The 16,009-nt window shown below is 37.6% G+C and overlaps 2 protein-coding genes across 2 annotated transcripts in view; one reads left to right on the forward strand and one right to left on the reverse strand.

The window, feature by feature from the left end:
- LOC117285390 overlaps positions 1 to 2,017 on the forward strand; it is a 2,541-nt gene extending 524 nt beyond the window's left edge. The window contains exons 2-3 of the mRNA XM_033761763.1: positions 33 to 507; positions 1,794 to 2,017. Coding sequence (XP_033617654.1) covers positions 33 to 507; positions 1,794 to 1,952 — 634 coding nt within the window. The 3' untranslated portion in view covers positions 1,953 to 2,017. The remainder of the gene's footprint in view (positions 1 to 32; positions 508 to 1,793) is intronic.
- A 4,828-nt stretch (positions 2,018 to 6,845) lies between these two features.
- Positions 6,846 to 16,009, reverse strand: part of Fnip1 (folliculin interacting protein 1) — a 67,505-nt gene continuing 58,341 nt past the window's right edge. The window contains exons 17-18 of the mRNA XM_010639847.2: positions 12,003 to 12,118; positions 6,846 to 10,074 (exon numbers count right to left, since the gene is read on the reverse strand). Coding sequence (XP_010638149.1) covers positions 9,996 to 10,074; positions 12,003 to 12,118 — 195 coding nt within the window. The 3' untranslated portion in view covers positions 6,846 to 9,995. The remainder of the gene's footprint in view (positions 10,075 to 12,002; positions 12,119 to 16,009) is intronic.

A 16,009-nucleotide genomic window follows, 5' to 3' on the forward strand; every position in this document is an offset into this window, starting at 1 on the left:
AGCCCACGAGACAGCCCATTCAACTGACGTAGGGGGTGTGCCCTCCTCACCCGAGGGAATTGCAGACAGACAGGGTCCGGGCTCAAACAAACAAACCTTCGCAACGCCCGCCCAGGGCCTCAGCCCACGCGCGACTGGCCAGAAAGGAGCCCGCGCGGGGGTGGGGAGAGGGAATGCGCACGCGCAATACGCGTGCGCACGCTAACGAGCGCCGAGGGTGACGTAAGAGCTGGCGCGGCCGCGAGCAGGCCTTTTCCCGCCCCGGGTGAGATTTACACGCGTCGCGAGACCTCGCCCGAGGCTCTTGGGGGTCCGCCGCGTTTCCGGTTGGGACAGAGCTGCAGGGAGGGCATTCTGAGGGGATGGAACGATTTGCACCCAAATCCGGAAGTGGGTGCGAGCGCCCCGCTCTTCGGGAGTGTGCGGAAGTCGAAGGCGCCATTCGGCAAACGCGGAAGTCCGCCCTGCCCTTCCCTGCGACTCTTCCGGCTAAACGAAATCCCTTGTGTAAGCCGCCCACGAGGAATTTTTTTTTTTCTGTACAAGTCCGACGTTTTGAGGGCAGGGAAGAGGCAAAGCTGTATGGTGGCACCGAGGAGGGGCGGGGGGCCCTGGGCTGAGGGTTGTCCGAATTTAGAGTGGACGCGTTTGCACTTTCTGCATTGTGCTGTTTCCTAATAGACCGAATGATGCCAATTTCGGTTTCTTTACTGGTCACTTGTACGAAAAATATCACCCTTGGGGCAGTTCGCTGCAAGGCAACTTTAATAGTAAAGGTTACTGACAGTTGCAGACGCAATCGTTTTAGAGCAGCTGTTTCTCTATTTTTCACTAATGCACGGGTGAGCCACACTAATCACACGGCCTCAGTTTGCACTAGCACTATGGTAGACTTGTCCTTTACGCATAATTTTAAAGGTACCAGAGGGCTATCATATGTAGGTACAACTTAGTATTTCTCACAGCATTTAGCATCGTTCATTAACTCAGTGATTTATGATTATCATGGAATTTTCAAATAAGGACTGATTCACGGTAACTTTGTAATGACGTGGTTAAGAATTGAAATTGTTTTGGAGTAATAAAAAGAAAAAGGAGTTCAGGCTACAATTTAGAGTAATGACAGATGATGTCAGTAAGTGCTGTGTTTTCCGTTGGTCATGGGGCTTGCCTAAACCTGAAGTTTACAACATACTTAGTACATCTATTTTTTTCGAGTTTGGGGCAAAAACCTTATCGGAGAAGCTGTGGCTCAGCCGTCACAGAAATAGTAACGGTGAGAAAATAACTAGGCTTTGCAGAGGACCTATTTTCCTCATCATGTGTGTGTAAACACACACGTGTATAAACATCCTCAAAGATCGCCTAGTATCACAAAAGTTTTCCATTCTTCAATGCCTAAGTCGTAACAGTATCTGGAAAGAATATACTATGGTCATCATGATTTTGGGCTTTAGGGGCAAACATCTGAATTTGTGTCTTTAGGAGACCATTTCTTGTTGGGCAAGTTAACGTTTTTGGTGCTGTGGGTCAAACCCAGGGCCCCCTAAATGGTGGTAGCACTTCACTACCAAGGTCCACCCACTCTTATCTTGAAATTAAACTATCTCCGAACTTCAATTTCTTCATCTATAAAAGGGGAGTAACAGGGTTTTAAGATTAAATATTTCATGTGAAGCATTTACAATGTTGCCTGTACAATTCAAGCATTATTTTTATGACTTTAGGAAATAATTTCTCCAAAACATTCAAATTTGAATAATAATGTGAATTGTCCTTTTATTTAAATTCAGAAACATTTAAATATTGGTGAAGATGTGGAACAAGAGGAATTCTTACAAAGGCTGGGTATGTGTAAACTGGGAAATAATTCTGAGGGAAAAAAAAAAAGTCATCTAAACCTGAAGCATAACCTAATGACAGAAAGTCCAGTCCTTAATATACAGTCCTAAAAAATGTCTGTGTACAAAAAAGTAAAAATGTTTATTGTTCATAGTAGCCAAAAACCAGAAATAGACACCCATAATTAAAAGAATGGATAAAAATAGATTATATATTACACAGCACATTGAAGAATCTAACACAATGTTGAGAACAAAAACCCAAAGCAGAGGGGATGACTCCATTTAAAGAGTTCAAGCTGTATTAAACAGTGGCAGCGGCAACGCATATATACAAGCAAAATCTTAAAGAAAAATCAAGCAAATATTCACAAAATGATCACATTGGTAGTCACACAAACCATAAAGTAGAGGATTATGAACAGGATAGAGCACATGGAGGCGGTTGTTTCTCGATTGCTGAAAATGATCTTCTGGGACTAAGCGATAGTTACATAAGTATGTATTCACTTTTTTGGTGTATTTCATGAGAAAATGAATCATTATACAAAAATGCTTTATTACAAAACAAAGTAAAAATAGTTCATATCCTAGCGATATGCATTGTGTCCCCCTAGGATTCGTCTTAGAAGCTTGATCCCAGTGTATTGATAATGTAGTGGGAGTTTAATAGGTGTGACCTAATGGAAGGTAGTTATTGGGACAATACCTTCAAAAGGGATCAACACAGTTCTTACAGCAACCCAGTTAATGCCAAGAGGGGTTGATACAGAAGAACGAGACTTACCTTCTGTCACTCCTTTCTTACCATGTGTTACCTTTTCATTGTGATGAAATACCTGAGGAAAAACTTAAGAGCAAAGACTGTCTCTCAGAGATTTCAGTCTGGCTTCATCATTTTGGGCCTGAGGGAGGACAAAACATCATGGTAGAAGAGCATAGTGAAACAAAATTGATCATCTCATGGTAGCCTAGGAGAGGGTGAAACAACTAGAGAGAAAGGAGCTAGGGACAAAATATATCCTTTAAAGGTACACCCCCAGTGACTTGCTTCATACAATTGGGCTCAACCTCCAAGTAAACTCATTGAGTGATGTACTTATCAGTAGATGAAATGAGTGTCATTATGATCACTTCTCCAAAGTCCATCAACTCTGAACAGTGGTGCACTGAGGACCAACCTCCCAACACAACTAAAACGTAGCACATTCGATCATTCCCTTTTGCATGTATTCCCACTTTACTTTTCTCATTGCGGAGACAAAATACAGTGGTACCTTGGATCATGAACTTAATTCTTTCCATTATTCTGGTTGCAGAATTAGTCCCATGATTCTGTTTGCATATGTTTGCAATGAAGTTTGTGAACCAAGGTAGCAGTGTACCCAACACCCAAAGTCAAATGAGGAAAGGTTTATTTTAGCTCATTTTGTAGAGGTTTCAGTCCATAGTCAGTTGTCTTGAAGGCAGGGCAGCATGGCAGAAGGGCTTCACAGTGGAGAAACAGTCTTAAGTCAGGGAAGGCAGAAGGCAGCAAGCAGCAGCAGCTTGCCTCCCACCTTTCCCTTATATCCCATCCAGGCTACAAGTCTATTGGTTGATGTCACCCATACCCAGGGTGGACCTTCCATTATCCACACCCAGAACTATGCAAAACCAATTTAATTATCACACACTCTTAATTTCTACATTACACATCCTAGATCCAGCCATCTCCAAAAATCCCAACTGAAAAGCAAAAGGCTTTGAGGCGAATCTAGATAGAAGACATAACACCCACCATATCATCTGCTGCTGAGGGGCCCCTTGCCAGAACTGGCACTGTGGTTTTATTACTAGCTGCAAAAACTGAGCTAAACAAACCTGTTTTCTTTAAATATTATCCAGACTTTGGTAATTTTATTACAGCAAATGAAAACAAATAAGCTACCCATTAACCATAGGTACATTTTCCAAATCTACTTTGTGCTTTAGTGTCTTGTATTATGCTCTTCTAGTTTCTTTGGTTTTTTTTTTGGTCCCAGGGATAGAATTCAGGTCCTTGCGCTTGCAAGGCAGGCCACCAAACCGCTGAGCTAAATCCCCAGCCCAGTGCTCTTCTAAAGTGAGGACCAGTGAAAGCTTTAATAGCTGCCTTCAAAGAAAAGGCAATCTTTAAAACAGGATTCACTCACACTAACATGTAAAGAAAAAAACAATGGTTTGAATGCAAATAATTTATTGTGGGAAAACAAAAACATGGTTAACACCTTGACTTTTATTATACCTACTACTTGATAATGTATTACATATGAGTAGTCCTCTACTACAGGGGAACTATGTAAACTCCATGAGAGTAGAAAAAAATTTTTTGTTATTTAATGGTATACCTACAGCACCCAAACTTATGCCTAGCATATAATTGGTACTCAATATTTGCTGAATGAACAAATACAACTATCTATAGACTAAAGGGAATTTCACCATTAGAGCGATAGGTACGTGAAACTGGTTGTGGTGGTGTGCACCTATAATCCCAACTACTTGGAAGGCTGAGAGAAGAGGATCAGATGCCTATTCAACACACACACACACTTCACTGCTTTCCAGTGAAAAGACATATGGCTAGATACCTGTTGCATTACACTAAACTGAATACTAGTTAACTGAATGAAATCATCATCATGATTACCATCTTCAAATAAGCAAAAATACGGAGGTAAATAGCCCTGGTTTTAATAGCAGCCAGGACGAAGTAGGTAATTGAGATCTGGGGTATGCTAAAGTAGTATACTTGTCACTACTAGTAAAACAATAGAGTATTTTCTCTTCTAAATTCAGGCTCAGTTATTATCAATGAATAAATCTTTTGGGGGAAAAGCCTGAGAATTAATATTTCAAATGCTTGAGCATGTCCTAGGACCTGGATTGGATCCCCAGTGCTGAGAGGAAAAAAAAATGTGTGTATGTACATGTAAAAAAAAAAAAAAAACACACACGATAGTAATGTACATATCCTGGCTAGCCAAGTATTTCTAATAGGCACTGTAACCCAGGTTCTGGACTATTCTGACCCATTTTAACTTCAGCCTCTACAATGTAGAAAAAGATTAACTAGCAAGTACTGTACCAAATGTGTCCCAAAAGAGGGCTACCACAAGTTTAATGAGGAAATAACAATAGCTTCCTTGTATTTACACATTTTACCAACAGAGACAATATAGGAAAGTAATATGCCTTCATTAAGTCTGAGCACTGAGGTGAATGAAAAGATATGTTTTTATATTGCCCTTTTGAAGACAATCCTTTGGAAGAACTCTCAAGCCCCAATTTAATATTCTTCCTAAAGTAAAAATACAGGTTTATCTTCAGGAGTTCTAATTAGACATTGTCAACCAGACAGAGGTATATGCATTCTGATGAAGGGATTACTCTAGGTTCATACGTTCACCAGAAGGAAAGTCCTGGTTCCTGGGGGAGTGGGAGTACTCTGATCTGAGCACATTCTTTATGCCTCACCAGAATTCTCCTGACACATAATGTTGGGAATCGGTTTTGAACTGCTTGTGTTTTAGTGAATTCTCAATTTTAAATCTAGAGCAAAGATAATATGTTACTTTTCTCATTGCTGGGACAAAATACTTGACACCTCCAAGTTAAGAGGAAGAAAGGTTTATTTTAACTCATAGTTTGTAGAGTATCAGTCCATAGTTGATGGGCTCCAAGGCAGGGAAGCATGGCAAAAGGGCATTGCAGAGAAGAAACAGTCCGTGGCAGGGCAGACAGGAGGCCACAAGCATGGAGCCTGCCTTCTTTCTGTCTAGGCTACAAGCCTTTTGGGGTGGTACCACTCATGCATAGGTTAGGGCTTCCTATTATCCACACCCAGAACTTTTAAAGTCAGTGGACTAATTCCGGGATCATACACCCTTAGTCAGAGTTCATGTATCTTGGACCCAGTTAGCTCTGAAAAGCCCCACCTGAGCCTAAGGCTTTTCGGGGGGGGGTGGGGGGTGCATCTAGATACAAGCCTTAACAGATGGCTAAAGCCCACAGTCTGCATTACTGAGCAATGATGGCAAGTACCCTCATTCCTCATCTATCTGCCTAAGCCTTTCCCACAGACATGCAATTTCCCAGCCTCCCAGTGGACCTACAGCTCAGGGTTTGGTCTCACTTGCTACCCTACACCTTTATGAAGAAAACTTAGATATCTTTACACCTATCAACCCAAACCTAGTCTGAGATAAGATGAGCTATACAGGAATGACTGTAGGACCTCAGAAGTCATGTACAATTTTCTGTACCTTAGTTTCTCATTAGCAAAAAAATCACCCCTCTATAGTTCTCAGGGTTTGTATGTGTGAACAGCTCTAAACTAAGGAATCTGTCCCAAATATTTGACACTTCCTGCTTTAAAACAATACACTTACTCTGTTTAATTAAATGCGAAAGTGTTAACTTGTAATAGGATATGAAAACAGGAATTCCAAAAAGCTTCTGGTCTAGACCTGCCTCCAGGCATAACTGCCCAACTAAGCACGAGGAAAGCAGCTTCCCAACAAGACTACTGGAGACTGAGTTACTGCTACCTAGCAGAGAAACTAAAGATGAAGGCAAGAGCTGACTTTAGCATGAGAACACACTGGCTCAATCATGTGCAAATCAACCAACAAACCAGGATTAGAACCAAAACCAGTAAACCATTTTGTTTAATTACAAAGACTATAGTAATTTGTACTGGAAATGATGTTCTGAATGGTTTTAAGTAGCTTGTTTAGGTCTTAGTTGCTTGAGATTCAGTTGGCATTAATTTTCAATTTAACATTGTAAAAGGGGTCAGGTGTAAAAATATAATAGTGTTAAATTTTGTTTTTGTTTTTATTTCTAAGAATGCATGTTAAAAAACTTTAACCATCAATATACCTATAATCCTAGTACTCACGAGGCTGAGGCAAGAAGATCCTTGCGAGATTGAGGCCAGCCTAGGATACACAGTGAGCTCAAGGTCAGCCTGAACTACATAGTAAGATGTGTCTCAAAACAAAACAAACAAAAACAAAACACTCAGGGCTAGGGAGGTAGCTTAGTTGTGCCACGCCTGCCTAGTAAGCACAAGTTCCTGAGTTCAATCCCCAGTTTTGCAAAACAAAAAACAAACAACAAAACAAAACCGTAAAAAAACAACAGACACGAAACAAAACAAAAGCACGGTGTTAATCACAGAGAGGGAAATAATCATAAAAGAAAGGATGGACAGATTATGTAGCAGCTAAAAAGTTATTAAGCATTTGGAGTGTACTGGCATTAAGCTCAATTCCTGACATTCATTATTTTCTTCAATTCTCACAACCTCATGAAGTAAATTCTACCATTATGGACAGGCCTTATGCCCAAAGTGCCAAATTGGGACAAGAATCCAGGCGGTCTGATATCAAGAGTTCACAATGTTACATCGATCTTATTAATACATCAACGAAAAACCAAGATCACACAAATTGACATGTGTGTTTATTGCACAAATTTCCCCTGGAACTGGGAGGTTATTATAATACAAGTGCACATTTGAGAAAAGTATTCAGAACAAAGAACAAATATGTACATTTTATATATCCACCATCTAAATAACTTAAGAGAAAGCAAATATTCTTATAAGACATCTACCAGGAGTAGGCATTATGTAAAATCATGTTTTTTGTAATCATCCTGTATGTCAACTGCCAACAAAATGAAATCTGTGCTAGTATGTTTATTGCACTTAATATTTTCAAACTCAAAATTAAGACATTAATAAATGCCAGGATACTTAAAGCAAGTAGGATATATATATATTTTTTTAATTCAGTAATATAAAAGATCCCTTTTTCATTTCCTGTTGCAACAGGTGTTTTATGTGTAATACATACTTGTACCATAAGAATTTGAAAAAATTATTTTAAAGAGACCAGAACTCTTCACATTCATCATAAAGACCATACTTTAATGGAGTAGTAGCAGCTCATTCCTTGGGCTTTGTGTAACAAATGAATGATTATGATGAAGGTATTAGAAATTACAGAAGGCTAAGGATTATAAAACTCAAGAATCCTATAAGGATTAGCGAATGGTTCTTAAGAAACTATAGGTCTTTTCCATCTCAGCAAAGATTAGTTTCAAGAGTAACAGTAGTATGAGCCATCGCTTATTAAAGATTACAATTATTACTAAAGAGTAATTTATTAGACATTTCAAATAGGACTGAGAATAGTCTAATGATTAAGGAAATACCCAAACACAGTTATTATCTACTTGATACATATTCTGAGCCACAATCAAAAATAATGTACAGTGGCCCATGCAGGAACTTTTCTAGATTCTGAATTCTGCCAAAGAGATCAATGTGCCGAATTTCAAAAAAAGACAGTAGAGGAATTTTATTAATGAATACAATAAGAAAATTAAATTAAGGAAATTTGTCCATAAACTCTCTTTGGCAGGTATCCACGGGAGACTTCAGGTACTAAGTGCGACCAGCTATTAGGACATGGGCCAATAAATGTCAAGTACTCAGTTCAGATTTATGTTCCACTAAAACAACCTCTTTTCTAGTTCAAAATCTCCCGAATAAACACAAAGAGCAAAGCAAAATATAACCCAAAAGACTAAACAAACTCATAAAAACAGTCCACCAATTAATGAAAACATTAAATAATAAGAATGGATGAGTTATATAGTAAATTTATAGTGTCTAAGTGGTTTTTAAAAGCTAATCAATTATGACAAAAATAGTAAATGAAAGCAGAAATCACCTTCTTTGCTAGCATTAAATGTATCTCAGACCAGATAAGCAAAGGAAAATCTATAATGCAGTATCAAGTAAACTGAGGTAGTAGAGCATGTTTAAAACTTTATCTACCCATCTTTCTATTTACATTACTTACAGGGTTTGGTTCCTTAATAGTCTTTCTTATAAGCAACATTCTATACTATATACAAAGACAGTAAGTAAACTGAAAAGTCCTTGAAAAAAATCAGCTTTTGAAAGGCAGGAGCTCTTTATGAGAAAGAAGAACAATTTTAAGAGTGATAAATTCTATGAGTGTAAATTAGATATTGTTATGCAATGAAACAAGTATTTCGCTCCTGTGGGTTCAAGAAGGTCTGACATGGAAAACGGGCCTGGGCTACCTGAACACTTTAAAAGAGAATATTGGAGATTTAGCTCAGTGGTTCTGCTGCCTGCCTCCCAAGCACAACGTCCTGAGTTCGATCTCAGGTACTAAAGTGAATATTATTTTTGCCAATGCTTTGGTGCAATTTTTAATCCTAATTTTCATTTATTAAATTTATTTATTGAATATGTAAATATTAACATTTATAAGAATTAGTGCATACTTAAAAACAAATGGTATAAAGTAGTATTCTGATTTTGGGAATCTACAATCCTCAGCCTTAAAAAAAGATTGGCTTTATGTGTATTTTAGTGTGTGAGAAACAAAAATCACCAGAGAGCAATAGTTCAACTTTGTGTACAATTAATACTAGTTGAAAATGTTTTTTAAAAAGGCATGTTTTACCAGTCATGTATTTCTACCTCTGCTTTTAAAAAAATAGATACATATGTACACTTGGGCAGATAATATACATTTTTACTCATTATTCTCAGTATGTTGTAATTAACGGACTGTTTACAATACTTGAGAAATAACCAGAAATTAGCTGTTTTGAAGTGCAAAACAAAATAACAATCAAAGTTTTACAGAGATATGTAACTTACAAATAAAGAAAAATTTAACAAAATGACATTTTCTGTGCCATTTAATCATGAGGCAGCTCTTGGTACTTAGGAGTTGTGACAACATTGTGTAAAATGCCTTAATATTATTTTGTAGAAATTTCTGTAGAATTTTTATACTTTCGCTTTTTCAAATGCCCTTACCCCAAATTGTTTATCCTGCTTTAGTCTGACATAGTTAAAAATCTACCATCACCCAGGAGTCCAGTTAAAAAGAAAAGCCATCCTATATACACAGGACATGCAATGCAATACAGGATACCCACAAGATGGACTCATTCAGATGGAAGTCTAACGGAGGGGAAAAATTTTTTTTCCATAAATGCATGTTGGATTTATGTATAAGTGCCGGCTTCCTCCGTTTCTACTTAACTTGCCACCAAAATGAACCTTTAGACATGTTAAAGGAGTATCTGAGCAACATATGGAGAGTGAGTGCTTGCTACAGCAGCCAGAAGAGGAAGATCACTGGATTCAATCCTGAAATAAAGAAAACTCGGTTCAGCTTTCTGAATTCAGAAGATTAATCCTACAGGGAGTGACTGCTGCTCATAAGGTCACTATACCCAGCAGTTAAGGTGTCAGCCTAGCCAAAAGGTAAAAGAGCTGAAAATAACAAAAGTCAGAAATTTTCCAGTAAGTAGAACCTTAGAACCAGATTTAAAAGACAGAAATGCCTCTGCTAACCTCAAGGGTAACAAAGTTCATGGATGTAGGGAAGCATCCCACTCATCTGTTGACACAGTACCTTGGTACTCATTAATTAGCTCTAGAAGGCAGGACAAGCACCAAAAGTGATGAGTACCAAAGCAGTAAATTGTTTTGGCTGGAAAGGGTAGCAAGTCATGAAGCAATCAACATGGAAAAGTTCAAGTTTTCACATCAAGTAATCAACAAACTTTTAAGTACCAGGACAAATGCAAATTCAATGAGTTTCAAAGCAGCTAGGTACCAAGGTATGATTGTACCATCTAGTATAATAATAAAACAATAGTGTATATGCAGACTGTTTTGGCTAAAAATGTTTCTATTGTACAATATACTGAAATAAGTGCTGGATATATCTAAAGATACGTCTTACCACAAGTAATTTATGGAAAAGGGAAAATGGCCAAAAATAAAGTTTCTCCAGTTTAAGTCATCTTTAAAGTAATATAAAATCAGATGCCACCTTTTAGCTAGAAGCTTTCAAAGATTCCTGGATGGCCTTCAGAATCAACTATCAAAATATTTATCTGTATCTATTAAAAACAATATACATGCTGTTTCACTAAAAATTTATATTGTAGGAATTTATCCTACAAAGATCAAAGATTTCTATTCATTCTAGCATTGTTTTTAGTAGCAAAAAAAAAAAAGGAAACTGAAATATACACTGGGCCAGGCATAGTAGCATACCCCTATATCCCAGTTACTTGGGAGGCTGAGGCAGGAAGATCGGAAGTTCAAACACAGCCTAAGCAACTTAGCAAGACTTTGCCTCAAAATACAAATTTAAAAAAGGAAAAAAGGTTCGGAGATGTAGCTTAGTAGTAGAGCACTTAGCATGTGCCAGACTATGAGCTTAATCTCCAGTGGTGCCCCCGTCTCTCTCTCTCATACACACACAGGTTAGATAAAAATTATAATGAAATTCTTCCAACTAGCATTTCAAGACACGACTCAAACATACACCTAGTAGATAACACACAAAGTGATTATAGATCATACTGAAATAGGGTTATACTTTGCCCTCCATCAACTTCCTATTCCTCTTCCAGTTAGCATTTTGGATAATTATTTTCTTCCAAAAGTTAATAGCAGAAGCTGTGCATAGTGATGCATGCCTGTAATCCTAGCACTCAGGAAGCTGAGGCATGAGGAGTGCCATGAGTTGAAGGTCCGGCTGGGGTACATAGTGAGTTCAAGGCCAGCCTGGACTATGTAACCAGACCCCAACTCAAAAAAACAAAAACAAAACCACAAAAAGTAATAATAAGAACAGTAGACACATATAAAATATAATTAATGCTGAGGAGTAGTAAGATATAGATAACTACTACCACGCATAGATTACCATTACTTCCATCAGCTCATCTGGAAGGCAAGGCCAATGCTTGGAATAATGAGTTTACAACATATTTAATCATGAATATTTTCTTATTTTTTCTAAGATAAAAATGTAGATTTTTAATTCACCCAGACTAAGTCACAACATACTATATGTAATGGCACAAGGGATGCCTTTCAAGACCAATGAATAACAAGAAATGTGCTTTTTGTACAGTACAGAGTAGCCTAAATTATGAGTGTCTAGCTTCTATTAGAAAAAGACACTTAAAAAAGATAAAGGGAAATTCTAAAGAACATTCTGTGCACAAACACTGAATGATGGGAAAGCAAAGTCAGAAAAGAAACCATGAACATACCCAAGAACCACTCCCAGCTCCTTGACATGAACACGCATCTGCCCCCTCAAGTACTCAGACAGCATTTTGCTCTTGAAGTACAGCTCCTGCAACCGATCTTCAAGGTGCATTACACACTGCAATTAAGAAAGAACCAAGAACTAGGTCAAAAAGTGGTTTCAACTCTTGAGTAATGCCAAATTTTAAAGCATTGAGTTTTTTATAATATATTTAGTTATTCCAATCCAACATGAACTAAAATTTGGAGCACATTAAGTATATGGTTTAAGCTAAAATAATAGTGTAAATTTGTTTTGGATTTGTATCAAAGATTGCTTTTATGTTTTTTTGTAAACTGTAACAAAAACTTACTATTTTAAATCTAATTTTCATTCTTTGTTTTCATGGTACACATATTCAACACTCAGGGGTTTTGTATCTTTCCCCAGTCTTTTTTTGGTACTGGGTCAGGACCTTGTGCTTGTGAGACAAGCGGCACTGGAACCACCGTGAAATAGCCCACCCATGTATTACTGAGTCTTTAAGTTGGGCTTGAATTTTCCTCTGTCCTGGCTCTCCCTTCCAGATTACTGAGATTACAGGCATGCACCACTATAACCCATCACTTTAACCATTTTAAAATGTGCAATTCAGTAGTATTAAGTACATTCAAAATGTTATCCAATCATCACCAATTATCATTTCCAGAATTTTTTAAAAAATGTTTCTCAGCTGGGTGTGGTGGTGCACACATGTGATCTCAGTACTCTGGAGGACGGGGCAGGAGGATCGCCGTGAGTTCAAGACCAGTCTGGACTACACAGTGAGACCCTGCCTCAAAAAATAAAAACAAAAGAATGTTTCTACTCCAAATTTGATAAATGTAACATTCACTATTGATTTGCTCAAATATATATTTACTAACAAGTAAAAAACAGGTTGCAATAATTCACATCCATTACCACAAAAAGGTAAATAAAAAAGAATTAAAATAATTAAACCATCGGGCCGGGGATTTAGCTCAGCAGTTTGGTGGCCTGCCTTGCAAGCGCAAGGACCTGAGTTCAATCCCTGGTACCAAAAAGAAAAAAATTAAATCATCTACATTTGATTTATTGTCAACTAACTCATTCAATCTTATTAAAATACGTTTTTTTTCATGTGAATTGATGCTACATGTTTCAGGGAAACAAATCAGTTTCAAGTGTTAAAACAATAAATTCTTATCTGTCCTTTTATGCCTGGTTTATTCCACTGAGGATGTTTCTGGGGTGAATCCATGTTGTACTATGTATTTTATTCCTTTTTATGGCTGAATATATATTTCATTGTATGCATTATACTACATTCTGTTTATCCATTCATTTGCTAACAAAAACACATTATTGTATTTCTAACTTTTGATAACTGTGATTATCCTGCTATGGACATTAGGATACAATTACTTCTTCCAGTCTTTTGTTTTTTGAGACAGGGTCTCACTATACATTTCAGGCTGGCCTTTAACTCACCCTGTAGACCAGGCTGGCCTCACACTTGCATGATCCTCCTGCCTGAGTTCTAGGATTTCAGGCATGCACCACCATGCCCTGCCTCTGTTCCATTCTTAACTATAAATATAGAAGTAGAATTTCTAGTATGATATAGTAGTATGTGCTACATTAAGCCTTTTGAGGAAATGCGAAATTGTCACCCACATCACCTGAACCACTTCATATTTCTATCACCAATGCACAAGGGCTCTAATTTGTCCACTCCTTGAAAATAATTACTATTTGTTTTGAGTTATAGCCATCGTATGAACGATCTTTATCATATTCCCTCATCACAGACAGCATGAAATGGCATCTTACTGTGGTTTTATGTGCATTTCTCTAATGATTAATGATGCTGAATTAATTAATTACCGGAAATCGAACTCAGGGACTTGCATTTATTTGTCAGGCAGATGCTGCACTACTGAGTGACATTCCTGGTCCATGCTGATTATATTTTCAGGTGCTTAATGGACTTTAGTTTATTTTCTTTGGTATAAAGTCTATTCAAGTACTTTGCCCATTGCAAAATTCTATTATTTGCTTTTTGTTTAGTTGTAGTTCTTTATTTACAATTGTGTAACACTTAACAACAGGAATATGTCCTAAGGGAATCTTTAACTGATTTCATGATTGTGCAAATATCATACAGCATGTATACACAAGCCTACATACTGCAGGTCAGAGGGGGTGAACCTAAGGAATGTGAGCCACAGCGGGCACACAGAGCCCTCTCTGTCAGCACACGAGCCAAGTCACCCCAGCAGCCAAGCATCAGGTAACAGTTGTTTTTTCTAAACTAACACTTAGTATTTGGGTTTAACTGTAATGTTGGCACTGGGTAATAAATAAGTGGGTTTTGGATTGCAGTTCAGGTTCTTGGTCTCTAAAAGGTTTGCCCTCACCAGTACAGGTCAATCACTTGATATGGCCTTTTGATATAATCAGAGAATACAGCAAATGGAAGCACCATTTCAGAGTAAACTTTTTAAAACAAGGAATACAGTTTAAAATAATGATATTCTGCTGCCTGCCTCACAAGTGCAAGGACCCAAGTCTGATTGCCGGTACCCCCCCCAAAAAATATAAAAAAGTATAGTAAAAAACAGGCCAGCAACATAGTCATTTATTCTCATTAGCAAGTATTACTATATTAATATATGTGTTGGGGGATTTAGCTCAGCGGTTTGGTGGCCTGCCTCGCAAGCGCAAGGACCCGAGTTCAATCCCCAGTACCAAAAAAAAAAATATATATATATATGTGTGTGTGTGTGTGTGTGTGTGTGTGCGTGCACTATACTTTCATCTGATTGGTAGTGCAGGTTTTATTTGTATCGACATTACCACAAATGTGAATAAAGAGCTGTACTATGTTTTTTTTTTTGCACTATCATTTTTAAAGATGGCTGTATCACTAGGCAAAAGGAACTTTTCAGCTCCATTATAATCTTGATACTTGATATGTGCAGTCCAGAAGTCATTAAAATATCATTTGAGACACATGACTATTCTATATATCAATCCCCTTCCAGACATACAATTTACAAATATTTTCTTCCATTCTCTGGATTGTTTTTTCACTTTGTGCACAATTTTTAATAAAAGTTTTTAATTTTGAGGATTCCAATTCATCTGGGGTTTTTTTGTTTGTTTTTTTGGTACCAGGAATCAAACTCAGGTCCCTGCAATTGCGAGGCAGGCAGAGGAACCACTGAGCTAAATCCCTGGCACAATTCATCTGTTTTTTGCTTTTGTTACCTGTGCTTTGGGTGTTATATTTTAAAAATCATTAGCATTAAAATTGTCACAAAGATTGTCCTCCTCTCTGTTTTCTTGTAAGGAGTTTTGTTTTAGCCTTAAGTCTGGGTATTTGACTCATTTTGATTTCATTTTTATATAAAACATAAAGTGAAGGCTCAACTTCATTATTTTGCCTAAGGGTGTCTAGTTTTCCTAACACCTTTTGTTTAAAATTATGTCTTTCTCTGTCAAATGGTTTGGCAGCCCTGATAAAGTCAATTAACTTGATATATGAGAGTTTACTTTGGGGCTTTCTATTCTATTCCACTGACTCCCAACCCCAGTACTAGGGGCTGAACCCAGGGTCTTCACACTGAGCTATATCATCAGCCTTTTCTTTTTATTTTTTACTATGAGACAGAATCTTGCTAAGCTGCCCTCGGCTGGGTTGAAAGTTGCACAGGAATCTAAGACTTCCACTGTTGTTTATTTCCTTTAAGACTAGTTGACTCTCTGAGGTCCTCTGAAATTCCATATGAATTTTTTTTTTTAATTGAGTTTATTGGTACATTTAGGGATGCAGTACAGTACATTCATTGTTGGAATCATGTACCTTTACATGGCAAGTCTTGATTCTCATTTTTTTCCCCTTACCTCTGCCCTCCCTTCACCCCCTCCTCCCCTCCCCATCTACAAACACTTTATTTTCATCTTTTCATTCTCTCACATTTTTTTCTTTTCCCTTTTTGTTCT

Source organism: Fukomys damarensis, unplaced genomic scaffold (assembly GCF_012274545.1).
Source record: "Fukomys damarensis isolate Sample0158 unplaced genomic scaffold, DMR_v1.0_HiC HiC_scaffold_9, whole genome shotgun sequence".
Lineage (NCBI taxonomy): Eukaryota > Metazoa > Chordata > Mammalia > Rodentia > Bathyergidae > Fukomys > Fukomys damarensis.